The 16,390-nt window shown below is 35.6% G+C and overlaps 3 protein-coding genes across 7 annotated transcripts in view; 2 read left to right on the top strand and 1 right to left on the bottom strand.

Annotated features, from left to right (window-relative positions):
• The first annotated feature begins 42 nt into the window (after nt 1-42).
• Nucleotides 43-4,114, top strand: LOC108968848 (protein msta). The gene is made up of 5 exons (XM_018933146.1): nt 43-684; nt 822-950; nt 2,602-3,145; nt 3,204-3,842; nt 3,901-4,114. Exons 1-5 carry the CDS (start codon nt 632-634, stop codon nt 4,051-4,053), a joined length of 1,518 nt encoding a protein of 505 aa, XP_018788691.1. The 5' UTR covers nt 43-631; the 3' UTR covers nt 4,054-4,114.
• A 1,237-nt stretch (nt 4,115-5,351) lies between these two features.
• The window catches only part of LOC108968885, a 15,585-nt gene continuing 4,546 nt past the window's right edge, over nt 5,352-16,390 (bottom strand). The window contains exon 2 of the mRNA XM_018933208.1: nt 5,352-6,583. Coding sequence (XP_018788753.1) covers nt 5,430-6,581 — 1,152 coding nt within the window. The 5' untranslated portion in view covers nt 6,582-6,583 and the 3' untranslated portion in view covers nt 5,352-5,429. The remainder of the gene's footprint in view (nt 6,584-16,390) is intronic.
• The window catches only part of LOC108968884 (BTB/POZ domain-containing protein 6-A), a 7,980-nt gene continuing 3,085 nt past the window's right edge, over nt 11,496-16,390 (top strand). Inside the window, exon 1 of one of the 5 annotated variants that reach the window (XM_018933205.1) lies at nt 11,496-11,589. Coding sequence is in view for 2 of the 5 variants with exons in the window: in XM_018933202.1 (XP_018788747.1) it covers nt 11,895-11,915 (21 nt within the window). In the remaining 3 variants the exon portion in view is untranslated. Of the gene's footprint in view, nt 11,743-11,772; nt 11,916-12,867; nt 13,432-15,431; nt 15,788-16,390 lie in introns of those variants that run through there. The other 4 variants (XM_018933204.1, XM_018933202.1, XM_018933203.1 and 1 more) reach the window with 4 other exon arrangements.

The following is a 16,390-nucleotide window of genomic DNA, read 5'->3' as shown; positions in this document are numbered from 1 at the left end:
TGTTCTTTGATGAAAACCTGAGGCAGCAAGGTTGTGACGCAACCTAGTGACTGTGTAGAAATGGGACACTCTTTTATAATGCATTTCATGTTCTCTGTCTTTTAGCATTGTTCTCCCGAAGTGCCTTTCGTATTGACGGTGTTACATTTGTTGTTTAATGCCCTGCTCTAATTGTAAAATATTCGCGTATAAATACATACAAATACAAAAATGTATATACGTTCCTATATTGTTAGCTCGCCGACTAGAAATGCATCTTTAAAATTAAATTTACGACGGCGTGTACAAATTGCATTCGACGGATGCATTACTTGTACCATTAGTTGACATTTACTCGACTCGCAAACGCGAAAAGTTCGAAAAGAATCGAAGCAGTGCACAAATGAAAAGTTAATTATTTTCTTAAACGTAAAGTTTAAAAGTTGTAAAAGTATTTGCAAGCAAAATTTATAAAAATTATTTCTCTACGAAAAGCTTACGGTAAAATTCATTAATTAATTAATAAAAACGGTAAATGGTTTTGAAGCACATATAATGTAACTCGAAGCGTTGTGTAATGTAAAAATATATATTTTTAAAGCACGTATAACTAAAAAAACTCCAACTATAATAATTATCGACTGAATTTACAATGGATGTATTTGCTAAAAAGTGTAAAATCGAGAGCAACGACGTGTTGGGAAGGTATTTTGCTGAAATCCTTTTAAAATTTTTTCGTGCATTATTTTCCCGTGTGCCTGTTTTCTATTTTTCACTTATTACCATATATCAGCAACATTGTTGTATACACTAATGGCTAATAATTCATATTTTGTGTGTAGATATGTTACAGCAGCTGTGGACATCAAAGYCGGCGAAACTTTTTTGCTAGAACAGCCGATATTGTTGCTGGCTTTGAGCGGCGAGCGACGTTGYTCAAATTGCCTGAAATTAACGACACAATTTTGCAGGTAATAGCAAGAATATTTTATAAAATTGATTTGGATACGTGGGTTGCCTTTCGTGATTAGAGAACAAATTTAATCATCGAAAATCGCTTTGTAGTTTTTCAAAGTATTCTCCATTGAGATATATACACTTTTGCATACTCTGATTAAGATATCTCCAAAACATGCGTTCTGCCCGCATCAACTRCCTCTTCAGGTGTCGAAATCGTATTTTATTATAACATTTCTTTCGACCAATCGACACATTTTTTACAGCCAAATGTCCATTCAATATTCAATATATGCTGGTTTCAATGAAGTCTATAGTTTTCTTAATCCCACATTACGATCTTGCAATATCACTATATGCAGCATCAACAGTTTTCAGAACAACTACTGATTTTGGACGACCTTCATGAAACTCATCTTGGAGTGATCTACGGCTTCGATTGTTTACACCTTACCATTGATAAAGAGTTATCTTGTAGTGATCTACGACCTTTATTGAATTCACCATACCATCGGTAAACACTGGTGAATAGATGGAGCTTCATCGCCAAAGATTGAATTAAGTTCATCGATTAATGATTGCTGAGTTAATCCACTTTAAGAGTTGTAAAAAASGAATCACGCGAAAATGTTCGCGGCTTAGTTCCTTTTTTTGCCGATATGAATATTTTGAGTTACTGTAAACAACACAAAAAGCGCTCGGATGTCAAAACGTTATGAGTGTGTACAACATCAAAAATATCAAACTTTAGGATAAAGTTGCGAGTTGCCAGATTGCAACACTAGGGTTGCTAAATCACGGAATATAAAAGGCAGCTTACGTATATATRTTTCAGAGGCTTTTTTGAAGGGCAGTTCCTTAGCGAACGAAAAGAGAGTAAGTGAGTGTATTGAGAGAGAGAGAGAGACAGAGAGTCACAGAGAGAGAAAGAGACAAAGATAGAGCGASACAGAGAGAGAAAGTCAAATTTAGCATTTAATTTTTGAAGATTATCTTTTTTATATGTTTGCCGCGGCTACGTCWCAGATGGTCCATCCATTGAGTTCAATTTTCGTTGATTGAGTTTGAGCATTTCGACTGGGTGTCATGTTTTGCTCTAATGGCTGAATCAAAGCGGAGTTGTACGACCGGTGATTCCTCCGGCCCAAAAACCACACCAAACCGTTGTTTTTTCTGGATGAAATGGCAGATTTTGAATCTCTTCAGGTTGCTATTTGTCCCAAATTTTGCTTCTTTACATATCCATTGAGTTAAAACGAAATTGGCTAGAAAACGTCGGATCCTCCTAGAACTTTTCCAGAGCCCATAGAACATATCGATGTCGCTTGGAAAGGTCGGGCGGATGAGTTCTTGCGGAAGCTATATTTTGTATGGTTTCAATTTAAGATCTCGACGTAAAATGTGCCAAGTCGCTCTATACGTCTGTCGCGATTTGTCAAAAAAGGCTATTGAAAAAAGAACATCTAGCCGGATCACCCCTTACATGAGTTTTATTATTCGACTTTAGTGGCGAAGATGCTCTATAAGCGCGATCTTTGATAATGAATATAGCCTGAAGTTCCACMTATGGGGCTTATTGTTAAACTATTTTAGGTATAAATATACCACTAAATCAAGTTTAAAAATCTCATTATGAACCACTAAATACTACTATGTTTTTAATAGCACCTGCCGCGTCTTTGCGCTCTGCGACAATTGTGCTTCCCACAATGAATACGACTGCCGTTTGCTTGCCGCCATGAAAGATTTACGCACTGAATTACTTAAGGAGAATCCTAATACTTATGGACTGCTCAAATGTCTGCTGCTCCGTGAGGATCCGGAAAACGCTTCATACTACGAACAGTTACTACAAATGGAGTCGCATTTGGAAGAGCGGCGCGGCACTGCAATATGGCAAGAATTGCAAAAGAACGTCGTACAACCGGTGCTGCAAGCGGGCTTGACAAAACATCTGAAAGACGCGCAGAGTGTCGATGAAATGTTGCTGCAAAAATTTTTAGGCATTATTGATGTAAACTGCTTTGAGATACGTGCGCCCGATGAAGGTCAGCTGCGCGGCCTGTATCCACGTACAGCGCTTATGGCGCACAGTTGTGTAGCCAATGTACAGATTAGTAACGATGAAAACTATCTGATGAAAGTATTCACTACGCGCGATGTGACGCAGGGAGAACTGTTATATAACTGTTATACAAATGTGCTGTTGGTATGTTTCGGCCAATACCGAGTTTATTTGTTATATTGTATTAATGACTTTTTGCCAGGGCACCGATGAGCGGCGTCATCTGTTAAAGGAGGGCAAGTATTTCGACTGTAAATGTGAGCGTTGTGAGGATCCCACCGAGTTGGGCTCACACATGAGCAGTTTCATGTGTGCRCGTTGTGCTGAGAATAAACGTACTGGCTTCATTGTCAAGATAAAGAATGATCCAACAACAGAAGCGATACCGTTACAAAAATCAGCGAAAAGCACCGCCGCCAAGCAATTATTTACGTGGAAGTGTCAGGAGTGTGAACACACCCTAACGMCAGTTACTGTACAACAATTAATCGAACGTGCCAAAGAAGAAATGTTCCACKCAAAAGAGGATATCACGCGTTATGAACTCCTGCTTTCGAAACTCACACGCTTTTTTCATCCCAATCACTACCTTTTGTTGGATATAAAACAGAATATAGCGGCCATTTTGCGCACGATTCTGCAGAATTTTGCACTACAGCCCGGCCGCCGGGTATATGAACGCAAAGTGCGCCTCTGCCAGGATATATTCGGTGTGTTGCAAATAATTTTACCAGGTATTTCACGCCTAAAAGCGATTGTGCTCTACGAGATGGCGAATACACTTGCGGAACTGCATCGAATGAGTTACGACCAGAAGGAACTACAGAAGACGGAGTTGGTGGTAAGTTGTGGTAGAGCAAGAAATTCTTAAAATCATTAAATTCCACATTTTCTACCAGGAACATCTTAAACGTGTTGAAATGATGCTGCGCGAATCGGTACGCATGCTACTTTACGAACCGCCTGAGACACCAGAAGGTCAAATGACGAAGAGCATATTGAAGGAGATAAAGGATCTGCAAAACGATGTTAAATATTTGGAGGAAAACTAAATGTAAAATGCAAGCATTCTGTAAATATAAAGTACTCAGAATAAATGTAAAATATATAGTATACATATTTAAGAGTTGGCAGCAGAAAAAAAAATATCAAAATATACTTAGCATAAGCATACCTTATTAAAGACCATCAGCGCCAATTTCCTTTTATATTTACTTACATATGTGTATGTGAATATCCAACACTCAAGAAGAAAAATTCCACAACACATCAACACCGGCACAGCACATTATATCCATGTCACATCATATGATCACACATAACTACTAATTAGTGGCACTCCTGCACCGTGGAGGGGCACTTCTTATATATACCCGGCAGTCAAAAACAAAAATTTCATTCACGTCAGCAAATCACATGATGTCATTGCTAAATCATGTGTTCACACATCACTACCAATTATTGGCTCTACTGCGCCGGCAGTCAAAAACCAGAAGKTCAAGTCCCGTCAACAAATCACGTGATGTCTTAGTAACATCATATGATGACACTGCACAACCAATTAGTGGCCGTCCTTCACTTCTTATATATATTTCCTGCAGCCAAGTGGAAAATTTTAATGTCACGTTAACAAACCACCAGACGCCATAGTAGCATCACATCATCACACATCACTACTAATTAGTGGCCCTCTGCACAGTTGCACGGTAGCCCAGAGCAAAATTTAATTCACGTTAACAAATTACATGATGTTATAGTAACATCATATGATCACACACGTTGTCATTACCAATTAGTTTCCCTCCTGCACCGTGGTAGGTACTTTCTTATATACTATGTCCGGCAGCCAAGCAGAATAACATCACAGAGGACGTCTTCTACGTGCCTTTTATATATAGTAGTATAGAAGCTGCGGGGCCAAACATATCATATCAAACACATGTAATCAGGCCACATTACCATCTGATCAAATTTGACCTGAACTGATTAAAAAAATACAATATTTTCATGTAATTTAACACACATTTCCATCATCACTTTCCGAATAGTCTCCTTTTCACGCGGTTTTCTTGGTTTCGGCTTATTTTTAGAGATTATAGKATAGTTTCGACCTCATATGCCCGTATCTCGTCACCAGTTATTATATATAGTCCGGTCATCAGCAACGTTGTCATGCATTTTCTTTACCGTCCTCTACTCCTTACTTTCATTAATGAACAAAATAAGAATTTTCTTTAACGTTCAACATAACCTTAAAATTATATGTACTGAAGCATATCACCTCTTATTACCCATAATAAAATAAAAAAAAATTTACTTTTTATAAAAAAAAAATTTATTTCACATTTATTTTCACTGTAATATCACCAAAATTTATTTACAAATACTATATAAAACAATTATTATTATAATTAATTTCCAACGTAACCTAAAATTCGCTTAAAATATCTGACAACAATTCTATTAATTTGAGCGTTGTGAGAAAACGCGACATTTCTTCTAACGACTCCGTTTCCCTTTTTATTACACCATCCACACAGTTGTCGAGTAGTGTCTCCAAATTAGGATACTTTGCTGTGATTTCCGCCGGTATTGGTTTGAGGAAACCCTTCGTGCGATCACGCTTCAAATTCTCACGTAAAAACAGGCACGATTCGAGTAAATTCACATCGCTTATACCATACGTGCACAAACGATCCGGCACGAAGGCAAAGCAATCATCGCATTCTATATTTTCATGTTGATCTATGCCATCTTTATGTGCAGTGTGCTTCGAATYCACTATAAAAGCGGTATTTAAATCAATGAAATATAGTTTATCACGTTCCTCATTGTAGATTAGATTGTCTGCCGTTAAATCGGTTATGTACATGCGGTAACCCTCAAAGCCATTTGTGAACTTCAAAGCAGACTCAAGCAATTGCTTGGCTATACGCAATTTGATTGCGAAATTTGCCTTATAGAAATGTTGTAACGTTTGGCCGACATGCTCCTGAAATGTGGTCAAACCACATACGCCGAACAACTGCGGCACCGGAAAACCGTGATGCTCAAGATAAGGATGTACAAGCAGCTGGGGATTGGTGAGCATGAGCAGCCATACAGTGGTTTCATTGTATTCGCTATGTGTGGCGAAAAAGTTGACAAATTGTTGTATACTTGCATGTGGACAGATCTGTAAATCAGCGCCAACGACTTGAGTGAGGTACTCTTTTCGCAGATATTCACTGTTTAGTGGAAAACTAAGTGCACGTATTGTCTTATAACTTTTCGGATAGCTCTTTCCGATGATTTTGTGTCCAGTGATTTTTGAGCGAAAGATTTGTGTTTTTCTATGTCTGCCGACTCTCGASACAAAATGGCTTATGATGTTCTGTGTATTCGATTCGTCATAATCCAAATTTGCTAGTATATGTCTGCAATTTGTAACTACGCTTTTACCTAGAAGATGAGCAATTGGAAAATCGTCAACTTCTATTCTTATCATGTTGGGTAGACCCCAATCACGAAAGTTCATTAGAACTATTAGCAATATTTGAAATTTTTTGCTGCATARTAAACGTATAATAAAATAAAGCATTACTGAAATGAAAGAGATTTAAATTAAACAAATTGTAATGTTTCGAAATCGATGCGAGATACTTAGGAAATTGTGTACTCAAAGTCCCAAAATAAGTTTAGAAACAATTTAATATCGATATTACTGTTAGCGCCGCTATAAAACCATACTTACAAACAGCATTAAACATTATTTGGTTAGTATTAAACATGCATATTGCGGGACGTTTTCTCAATATCTGGTTAGCAACCAGTTAAGTGCTGGTTAAAAAATGGTTATTTACCGTAGCWAGGAACCAGAGCTGCAAAAGGCTGCTAATCAAACATTGCGAAAATGGCGCTAATACATATATTTCACTCATTAAGTAGCCAAATTCAACAGATCGGACATAATAATACAAAATCAATTCCAATATTTTGCACGAGGACTTATTGAACACAAGGTTTTTGGTGAATAAAGTTCGACCTATCAGGATTTCTTTTTTTGGATATATTTGGGTAACAATTTTTCTTAGTAGACCTTAATGATATTATTGAAGCTTTGCTTAGCATAATAAGAAAACTTGTACTAAAACTTTTAGTAGGGAAGGAGGAACTGAAAAAGATATAAACTTCAAAAAGGTGGATCCCAAGATCCTCATCCATCGACGAAGCATTTTGTGCTTACCACAAATTCAAGCAAGCTTTGGAAGAGAGTGTTGGATACCGTATTTAAACCTATTGGACAGTGTCCAGTCAGAAAACCTATAATTGTGACGAGATTGATAGATTGCTAAGAACCCGTAGTTCGGATGACTTCTTAGGGTTCCCTTTTGTGCCAGAAGGATCTCGCAGTCGTGGAAGTTCTGTTCGTTTAACAGCGCCACCTAAGCTCACTAAAGATCCAAAAGTTCAACGGAATAACACACGCGGACTCGACTTCAAACTGGCCGACGTCATCAACCCGACAGCCATTTCTGCAAGCACCAGCTTAGGTTTCAACGAAATCCAAAAGCAATTCTGAAATCAAAGTCCCAGTTAAAACGAGCTGTTTAGGAGTTTATACAGGCCGTGAAGGTCATTTATGATTATTTGACGGAAGTTGTTCAGGAATAAGAGCAAAGCCTTCTGTGGAGGTATGAATGTTGAAGTTCTTAATTTCCATGGGATCGCCAAGAACTAAGCTGATTGAGGGCATTTGATCATTATGGTTCGAATAAATGTGCAATCGAAAACTTAGGGTAATAAGGAATTTTCGACTGAATTATTCTTTTTGTAGTCATTATGGATAGTCCTACAGCGCTTGGACCACGGTAGATATTTAGTGAAGTTTGTTCTATTACTAGTTTTGAAACAGCTCCAAGCTCCTTGAAGAACTAATTTTTAACATCCAACTTTCCAAACATACACATGTGCAATAAGAAACACAGATATCATTTTATTCTATGCTGTAGCAATATGGAACCCGCCCATTGTACGTTGCCCTGAAATTTTCTGACCAAAGCCTTGTTGCTTGCTTTTAATGAACATTTTACCTTATGAAGACAGACGGTAAAAGCAAATCAGCTGGAAGAAGTCTTCAAGATACGACGAAATCCTGTTTGGCTGCAAAACACCGCGATCATTATGTTTATACCTATACATATGTATGTATATTACTTCTGTACATATGTGGATGAATAACTATGCAGTAGCCAAAGAGTTCTAGTATATCAAAATGCTGCTTCGTGTCTTATTTCATCCTTCCACACTCTTTCTCCTCGACTTGGGGCGAACATTTGTTGTTCTTTTTGTTTTTTTTTTTTAAATTCTCGCGCTTTTGTTTGTTGCTAGGGCTTTTGTCGACTGACGATGATGGTAAGTTTGTCTTTGGCGTATAGACAGCTCTACCTGAACAGGTACACAAATACGTACGTGAAACGAAAAAAATATAGTGTAGACATTAGCAAAAAGATAGCTTGGTTATGAACGTTCCGCTTGGCGCGCAGTTCAAGGTTGTTTGAGGGGAAAGAGGAAGGAAAATATGAAAATAATWCATCAATGTGTTCCTACTAAAAAACGCGTGAGGCTATTGAACTAATTTGAAAAAAATAAAAAAATWATAATGTACTGATGAGCTGGTAAATTAGCGAGGGCTAAGACATACACAATTTCCAATTGGTAAACTTTTATGATGGACTTCAGTTATATCCATGAAAATGGACTTATTATGGGTTGCTGGCTTTAAAAATAAGCAAATTTGCTGTCTAGTCSACTACATTAACACATAATGGGTTCAAGTACTAATGGTGGCTCAGATAGAGTTGCTGTCCGATGTAATTCTTATTTAATTTTTTTTTTTTTTTGAAAATCAGTTTCTTGATGATGATTTATCTACACTGTGGAGTGAGCTTTAAAAAGCAATAAAAGCAAGCTACGAGTTTATTAAGTTTGTCACGAATTTTATAACACCCAGCTGYTAATGTCGGATACCCTGTGAAGTATCCACATATATATATTGGGTAGTCGAAAAAGTATTTTCGTATTTCTAATTAAACTTCAACTTCATTTTATTATTTATAACGAACTTTAATGTAACAAATATGTACAATTTTTTTTCCGCTAGAGACATTATTCCAACAGTGAAAAACGTTTCTTGTTTCTCGGCGAAAAACTGCGACAAGTAATTTTCACTGGCTTCTCTTGAAGCCAACTTTACTCCATTAAGGGAGTTCTGGAATGACTGAAACAAATGGTAGTCCGCTGGTGCAGGATCAGGGCTATATGGTGGATGCTTTAAAACTTCTTAGCCAAGCTCTCCCAGTTTTTGCCGAGTCATCAAAGTTGTGGGTGGTCTAGCGTTGTCCTGATGGAAGACGAAGCCCTTTCTGTTGATCAGTTCTGGTTGTTTTTTCGATTGCTTGTTTCCATCGCATCAGTTGTTGACAGTAAAATGTAGTATCAATCTTTCGACCAGGCTGGAGCAGCTCATAGTGTATGATTCCTTTCCAATCCCACCAAACACTCAGCCTTTCGAGGCTTCAATCCTGGCTTTGCGAACATTTTTTGAACTTCACCACGCTTGAACCATGATCTTTTTTGCACACTTTTGTCATTTGTGATCCACTTTTCGTCTCCTGTTAGCAATCGCTTCAGAAATGGTTCGATTTCATTTCGTTTCAGCAAAGAGTCGCAGATGTAAATTCGGTTTCATTGGTGACTTGCGTGGCATTCTTCCCTTTTTTACGCAAAAATTTCAAAATATAGCGAATTTCTTCATAATTTTCAAGCMTTTTTGAACATCTGTAAGTTTTTTTTCAACTTGCCTGTATTTAATTTTTGGTTAAAATTTCACCTTTCCAACGCCATACCTTCATCCATCACCTTAACATATCATATCTTTATATTGGTAGCACTGGAGATATTCGACTGCAACGATATCTATTTGCAAAATACGAAACTAGTTTTTCGACTACCCAATATGAATATATTTTTTGAATGGGACAATTATAACATAAAGCTGTCATACAAACTGACCGATCAAAGTCAAGTCATTGTATGTAATACGTTTTTATTTGGCAAGATGTTTTCACGTAATTTGTCAAAGATAAAACGGTTCCGTACAATATTCCGTATTACCAAAAAAGGCAAATATGAAATGAAATGTTTGCTAAGATAACAGTAATGTGTGAAAGCAATGTTATCACTTAAGCTGTTTATATTTACGTATAAAAGTTGTGACATATGACTGTTCAGCATGCCAAACATTTTCGCTAGTAACTTACAGACAATCAAAGTGCTTGTCCCAAATATAAAAACAAAGAATGCGTGTGAAGTGTAATAAACTCAAAGTTTAAACATATCTACATACAATTATATGTACATACTTGTATTAAAAGTAAAATGCGTATAAACAAACTTATCTTAACCTTAGCCGGTATTCATACATACAGCACACACACACACATTGTATTTGATTCATTGATTGAGACTAAAAGCATACACAGTTTAAAGTTAGTCAGCCACAGGTTGCAGCRTTTAGAGTCTAAATTTTAGACCAGTTTTCTGCTCAGGAGTACATTCAACTAATCTGAGCGCTTGCTAAGAACATTGAGTGTAAGGTTTTTTAATTTAAACGTGCTCTTGGAAATATATGCATATAAGGTGTTTAGTTTAATTGACAGACTGACAAATGTTCGATGAGCTGCCCGAATTGATTGCAATTGCGTAATTTACTTAACTACTAAGTACTTAGATATTTAAAAATTTAGATTCGGCACAACCTTATTTTTTGTTCGTATGAATTTTGATTTCCGTGACGACTTTGGATCTATGTATGTCAATTGCGGGTTCGACAGCTGTTTGTTTACGAATAGTTTGTATGGCAATTTTAACCAATGAACGAGTTTGCTTGAAATTTTGTATTTCCAATGGATTCACTGCTACGAAATCAATCAAAATGTTGTAAATATGTTCTGGGAGTSTAATATATCACGAATACAACTATTTGAGTCGCACAAAGAATTCAGTGAAGCTCGCGTGAAGTCAACGAATATTTGCCTCATGCGTGTCGTCCATCCACCTCTGTTAATAGCGATGACRTCGAAAAAGTTAAAGAAACAGTACYTGAAAATCSTCGAGTTGGCATCGRAKAGATASCAGAGGATCTCAACATCTCCTATGGGGTGATGTAACTTATTTCAGTGAATTTTTTTGGTATGAAGTGTGTTAAGTTGAAGGCGATAATACAAATTTGTATCAAAACACCTGACAATTTTTTTCTGTTTAGTCAGTCCGGTTCAAATTTGATCAGATAATTTTGAGTTTTAAACGAAAAATGTATAATCCTATGATTGGAGAACACTCGTCGGCCTCTCCTTAAGCATATGTACATGCCTTTCTTAACATTAGTTGAGTAGCATTTGTTCTACACTCACTACACTCACAACCGGCATTGATCGATGTGAAATGTTCAGATACATGAGCGCCACMCGAAAGTGCGTTGTGCGGCGGAAAGCTAACAGAATCTCGGTAAAAAGCATTCAATCGTATACGAGACGTCGAGGCAAAAGGTTTGTTTAAAATTGCTTATAAAATTAGAAGAGAAGACATTTTCGCTTTAGTACGAATAAATGAAATAGTAAAATCAGTCAAAAAAGTCAGCGAAGAAAGCCTACGAACGTATTGTTTAAGTGCTGCCTGTGTGTGTGTGCAATCTCCGAAAGGTAAATGAAATTGAATTGAAACGGTGAAGGTAAACGCTTATAAAATGAATGATAAAATAATCTAAACATACAAGATCAGCTGTTAAATTATATATCACTTAGGTGAAAAAAAGCAAAAAATCGATCAAGTACAATAATGAAAAAGGAGATATATGAATACATATATGTACAGTGTAAGAGCATAGTAACAACAAAATTTACGTAATAAATTTGCAGTGTGACATAGCATGYAAGACAAATTGCAAGTCAAGTAGAAAAATGATTTGGTGATGACGGAAATGGGCGCAATTTTTAGATTGAAAGTAGACTAAGGGAATGGGAATTAATAAAGAATAAAAAGTGCTAAAACTTTTTTGAACAACTTAGATTACAAATTTTGTGACTTATTCGCATGGATCAACAAAAACGATATTACTCGCTTGATTGACAAATATTTTATATGTCGAAATGTCAGTGGTAATACCAACGGCGTTTTAATTGATTATTATCTCAAAACAAACAGCATTCSTTTGTCGATGAGGCAACCGTGAAAATTGATTGAGAAAAAGTGTACATATTTACATACATACATATCTGTGTAGAAAGTTTATTTGTTTAATATTTGCATATAAAGAATTMAGCAAAAAGAAACTATTTTCAAAAACCTGTTTGATTTTAGTAGATGTGCGCATTACTTTTGAATTGTAGATGTAAATTCTACAAAAGGTGAAGCATTATTTTTGCAGAGCAATGCATTCAAAATACGTTTAAATATATAAAAATTTAATAGTTGCTATATTTAATTGAAAAATTAAATTAAATAAACTGAATGTTTTAAAATAAATCAAAGYTAGCCTCATGCTTATAAATGTATGGTTATGGTTAGGAATATTAAAACAAAAATATTATAGAAACAAGAGACAACGTACACTTAGGCTACACCGATGCTGTAATATCCTTCTCAGCTGCATTTCCCATAGCATAAAAGCGTATGAAAAGTTTTTTATTAAGTGTTTAAGCGGTTAGTTTGTATGCCAGCTATATGCTATAGTGKTCCGATCTTTACCATATGTTCGGAGATTGTAGCGTTGCTTTGGAAAATAATTCATGCCAAATTTCGTAAAGATAATTTGTGAAATTAAAGAGTTGTTCGTACAAGAACTTGATTTGGATCGGTCAATTTGTATGACAGCTATATGCTATAGCGATCGGATCTGAAAAATATCTTCGGAGATTGTTGCGTTGCTGTGGAAAATAAATCATGCCAAATTTCGTAAAGATAATTTGTGAAATTAAAAAGTTTTTATAAAAGAACTTGATTTGGATCGGCCAATTTGTATGGCAGCTACATATATGCTATAGTGATCCGATCTTTACTATATATTTCGAGATTGCAGTCTTGCCTTGGAAAATATTTTGTGYCAAATTTCGAGAAGATATATTGACAAATACAAAAAAAATCCATACAAGGAATGGAATTTGATCGGTCAGATTGTAGGCCAGCTATATGCTATACTGAACGGATCTGAACAATAAGTTCGGAGATTGCAGTCTAGCCTTAGAAAATAATTCGTGCCGAATTTCATGAAGACTTCTTGACAAATAAAAAAGTTTTCAATACAARGACTCGTATGACAGCTATACTATAATAATATAACTAATGATCCAAAATTGGCGGATCCAACAAATGAGAAATGAGAAATGAGAAAAGTACGTATACAAAATCTTAGATAATTCCAAAACTGATGGACTTAGTCGCGTATATAACAACTTATATACTGTCCATCTGGCTAAATCGACTCAGCTTGTCACATTACAGAATCTGCAATCTAAAAAAGCTCGGTTGCTTACTTAAGGGATCGTATCAGTGTRAAATTTTTTTCGAAAAATCKTTTTTTTTTTTGTTGTGTATATTTCGTAGCTGGAGATATCGAATATTATCAATGAAATTGTACTTCTGTTGTTGAGCATTTTCATGGTGGCTCAACAGTTCACAAGCGCGCTGCTCAAGTATTTTCCAGCCAAAATACAGTAGACAGGTATTACAAAATCCAGAATGCAATTTCCCTACAGCTGACAGTTGCTGTAAAGAAAACGGCTGAAATATATTATGATTAATGATGTATTTCCGAAAGTCTAGGGGTTTCTTGGTATACTAACTAAGCATTTCTTTGAAACTTAATATTCATTGTAATTCATTAATTTTTATGCGATTTTGAACTCACGTTCCAGCCATATAACGCATCTACATATGTGTTATATGTACATATCGTGTGTATATACAAATGTTTTCCTTTTGCTGATTTAATTTATTCGTTCTAGTATTTTATGCGAACCAGTTTGGCGCTGCTCTACAAGCTCAAAACACCCATTTAGCTTAGTCGACCCAGAGCAAGTCGCTCGCACAATGCCGGTAATCGGCGATGACAAATCAAATCCAATTTTATATTGTCTGTTTTCATTTCTGTTTTTGAAAAATCCACACATATGTATGTATGTATGTATGTGCTGTGGATAAACAAACAAATGACGACTTAAGTGCGGGTAAATACCAAGACACGAAAGCTACTCAACATTGTCTAAAAAGCTGTTTGTTCATAGCAAATACTTATACTGTGTTCAATGAATGTAAACAAATGCTGATACGATTGGTTGTGTGATCATAAGAATTATCGTGATTTTGTTTAAAGGTGACCAGCTAACAATATAATTGCCTGCATACTCGTATCTTTTTTGACACAGTGCTTGTTSTGATAGTTGGTTATGGAGTGGTGATAAAGGTGCCACTTTTAAAATAATGGCACTCAATAATGTCGAAAATATACAGAGTGTTATCGAATATTAATCAATATAGAAAATGCTGATGATGACGAGTGCAAAACTTAAAAGTGTTTTTCGATTGCCGCGATTGATTTGAACGCGCTGTGCCCTCCCAAATGTTAATGTTGTAGAGTCTCCTTTGAATACAATCTGATCAAATTTGACCCGGACTCGATTTTTTTTTTTTTCTAATTTGGTAACATACAACCATAGTTTAATCTCTGAAGCCTATTTTGAAGAAAATACGAAATATATTTATTAAAATACGAGACAATCTTGTTATTGTTATAAGGTCAGTTTTGCATACCATCTAATCAAATTTGACTCGGACTCAATAATTTTTTTTTCTATTTTAATAGCATAAAACTGAGTTTGATCTTTGAAGTCTACTTTGAGGAAAATAAAAAATATGKTTTTTATTATAATGCGAGAAAATCTAGTTTTTAATAAGGGGTCGGCTATAATTTAATTTTTTTTAAATATGCAGACCTCGTTTTCTGTGCTGGCAGACCTCACATTCCTAATTTTCGAAGATTTAGTGAAATAATAGAAACGAATATCAAACAATTTTATAATTTAGCCTCGCCCTAAGATCCCACACATATTATACTAACCAACGATATTGCCCATAGAATAAGCTGAGAGTGCCTAGTGAATGTTAGTATCTGGAAATGGTGTTGAGATCAAGGCGACATAAGAAAACTACATCAAAATATACCTGCTTGCTTGAAAGCAATGTCGATGAAATAGAACTTGACCCAAAATTGAACCAAATTCATAAAATCAGTTCAAAATTTAGTTAGCGAAACGCATATTCTAGCGTTTTTAGTAAGACGGCAATAGTCTCTCGACATCAAGTGATTTGTTTTAGGCATTTTGCATTACTTTCAGTACACTGTGTACTTCATACCGCCGTTTTCAGTCATTTTAGATTTCGTTACTGAAAGCCAAAGACCCAAATCACATGCGCACTCTTCTCCTATATAATAAAAATATAAATTAACTTTAAGCACATGTATGTATTGTCTAATTGTTGCTTACATACAGACTTAAAGCAAGTTTGTTTGGAATGAGAGGCAAGCGAAATATTACGAAGTCATTGAGCAAATAAAAAAATGCCGCACATAACATAAACTAACGTTGCCACTAATATTTAGACACAAGCAATTTATTCAAATCACGTTTTCGTTCATGGAGTTTTGAAGGCGACGCCGCTGGCCACCTTAAAGCTGCTAATGCTAACCAGGTATGCATGTACATACATATGTATGTATGTCATGAAAATATGCATATGTGTATGCCATCGTTAATATGAAGTTTGCTTTTCAAGTTCAAGAACAAATGGCACTACAAATTATTTTCAACAACAGACATTATTCCACATTTACATATGTATGTATATAAATATTGTATTTATTTATAAACAAATGTTGCTTACCCATTAGGGTGGTACAAAAAAAATCCCAAAATATACATACCTACTCATATGTGTACTAGGGTGGTTCAAAATAGCAAAATTGTGAGATTTAACCGAAAAATTACAAATTTTAAAAATATACTATATATGAATACCCACCCATGTGTGTACTAGGGTGGGTCAAAAAAAATCGAAACTGTGAGATTTACAATTTTAAATGACTTTTGACTTAAACGAGCTTAACCGAACAATTTATAAGAAATTATAAAAATATACATACCTACTCATATGTGTAACAGGGTGGTTCAAAAAAGGAAAACAATGAGATTTGAACTTTGAAATGATTTTTGACGTAAAAGCTTAACTTAACCGAAAAGTTTCAAATTATAAAAAATATACATACCTACTCATATGTGTACTAGGGTGGTTCAA

This window comes from Bactrocera latifrons, unplaced genomic scaffold, assembly GCF_001853355.1.
Source record: "Bactrocera latifrons isolate USDA-ARS-PBARC rearing strain unplaced genomic scaffold, ASM185335v1 scaffold_230, whole genome shotgun sequence".
NCBI lineage: Eukaryota > Metazoa > Arthropoda > Insecta > Diptera > Tephritidae > Bactrocera > Bactrocera latifrons.
This window is presented reverse-complemented; position numbering and strand designations above follow the sequence as displayed.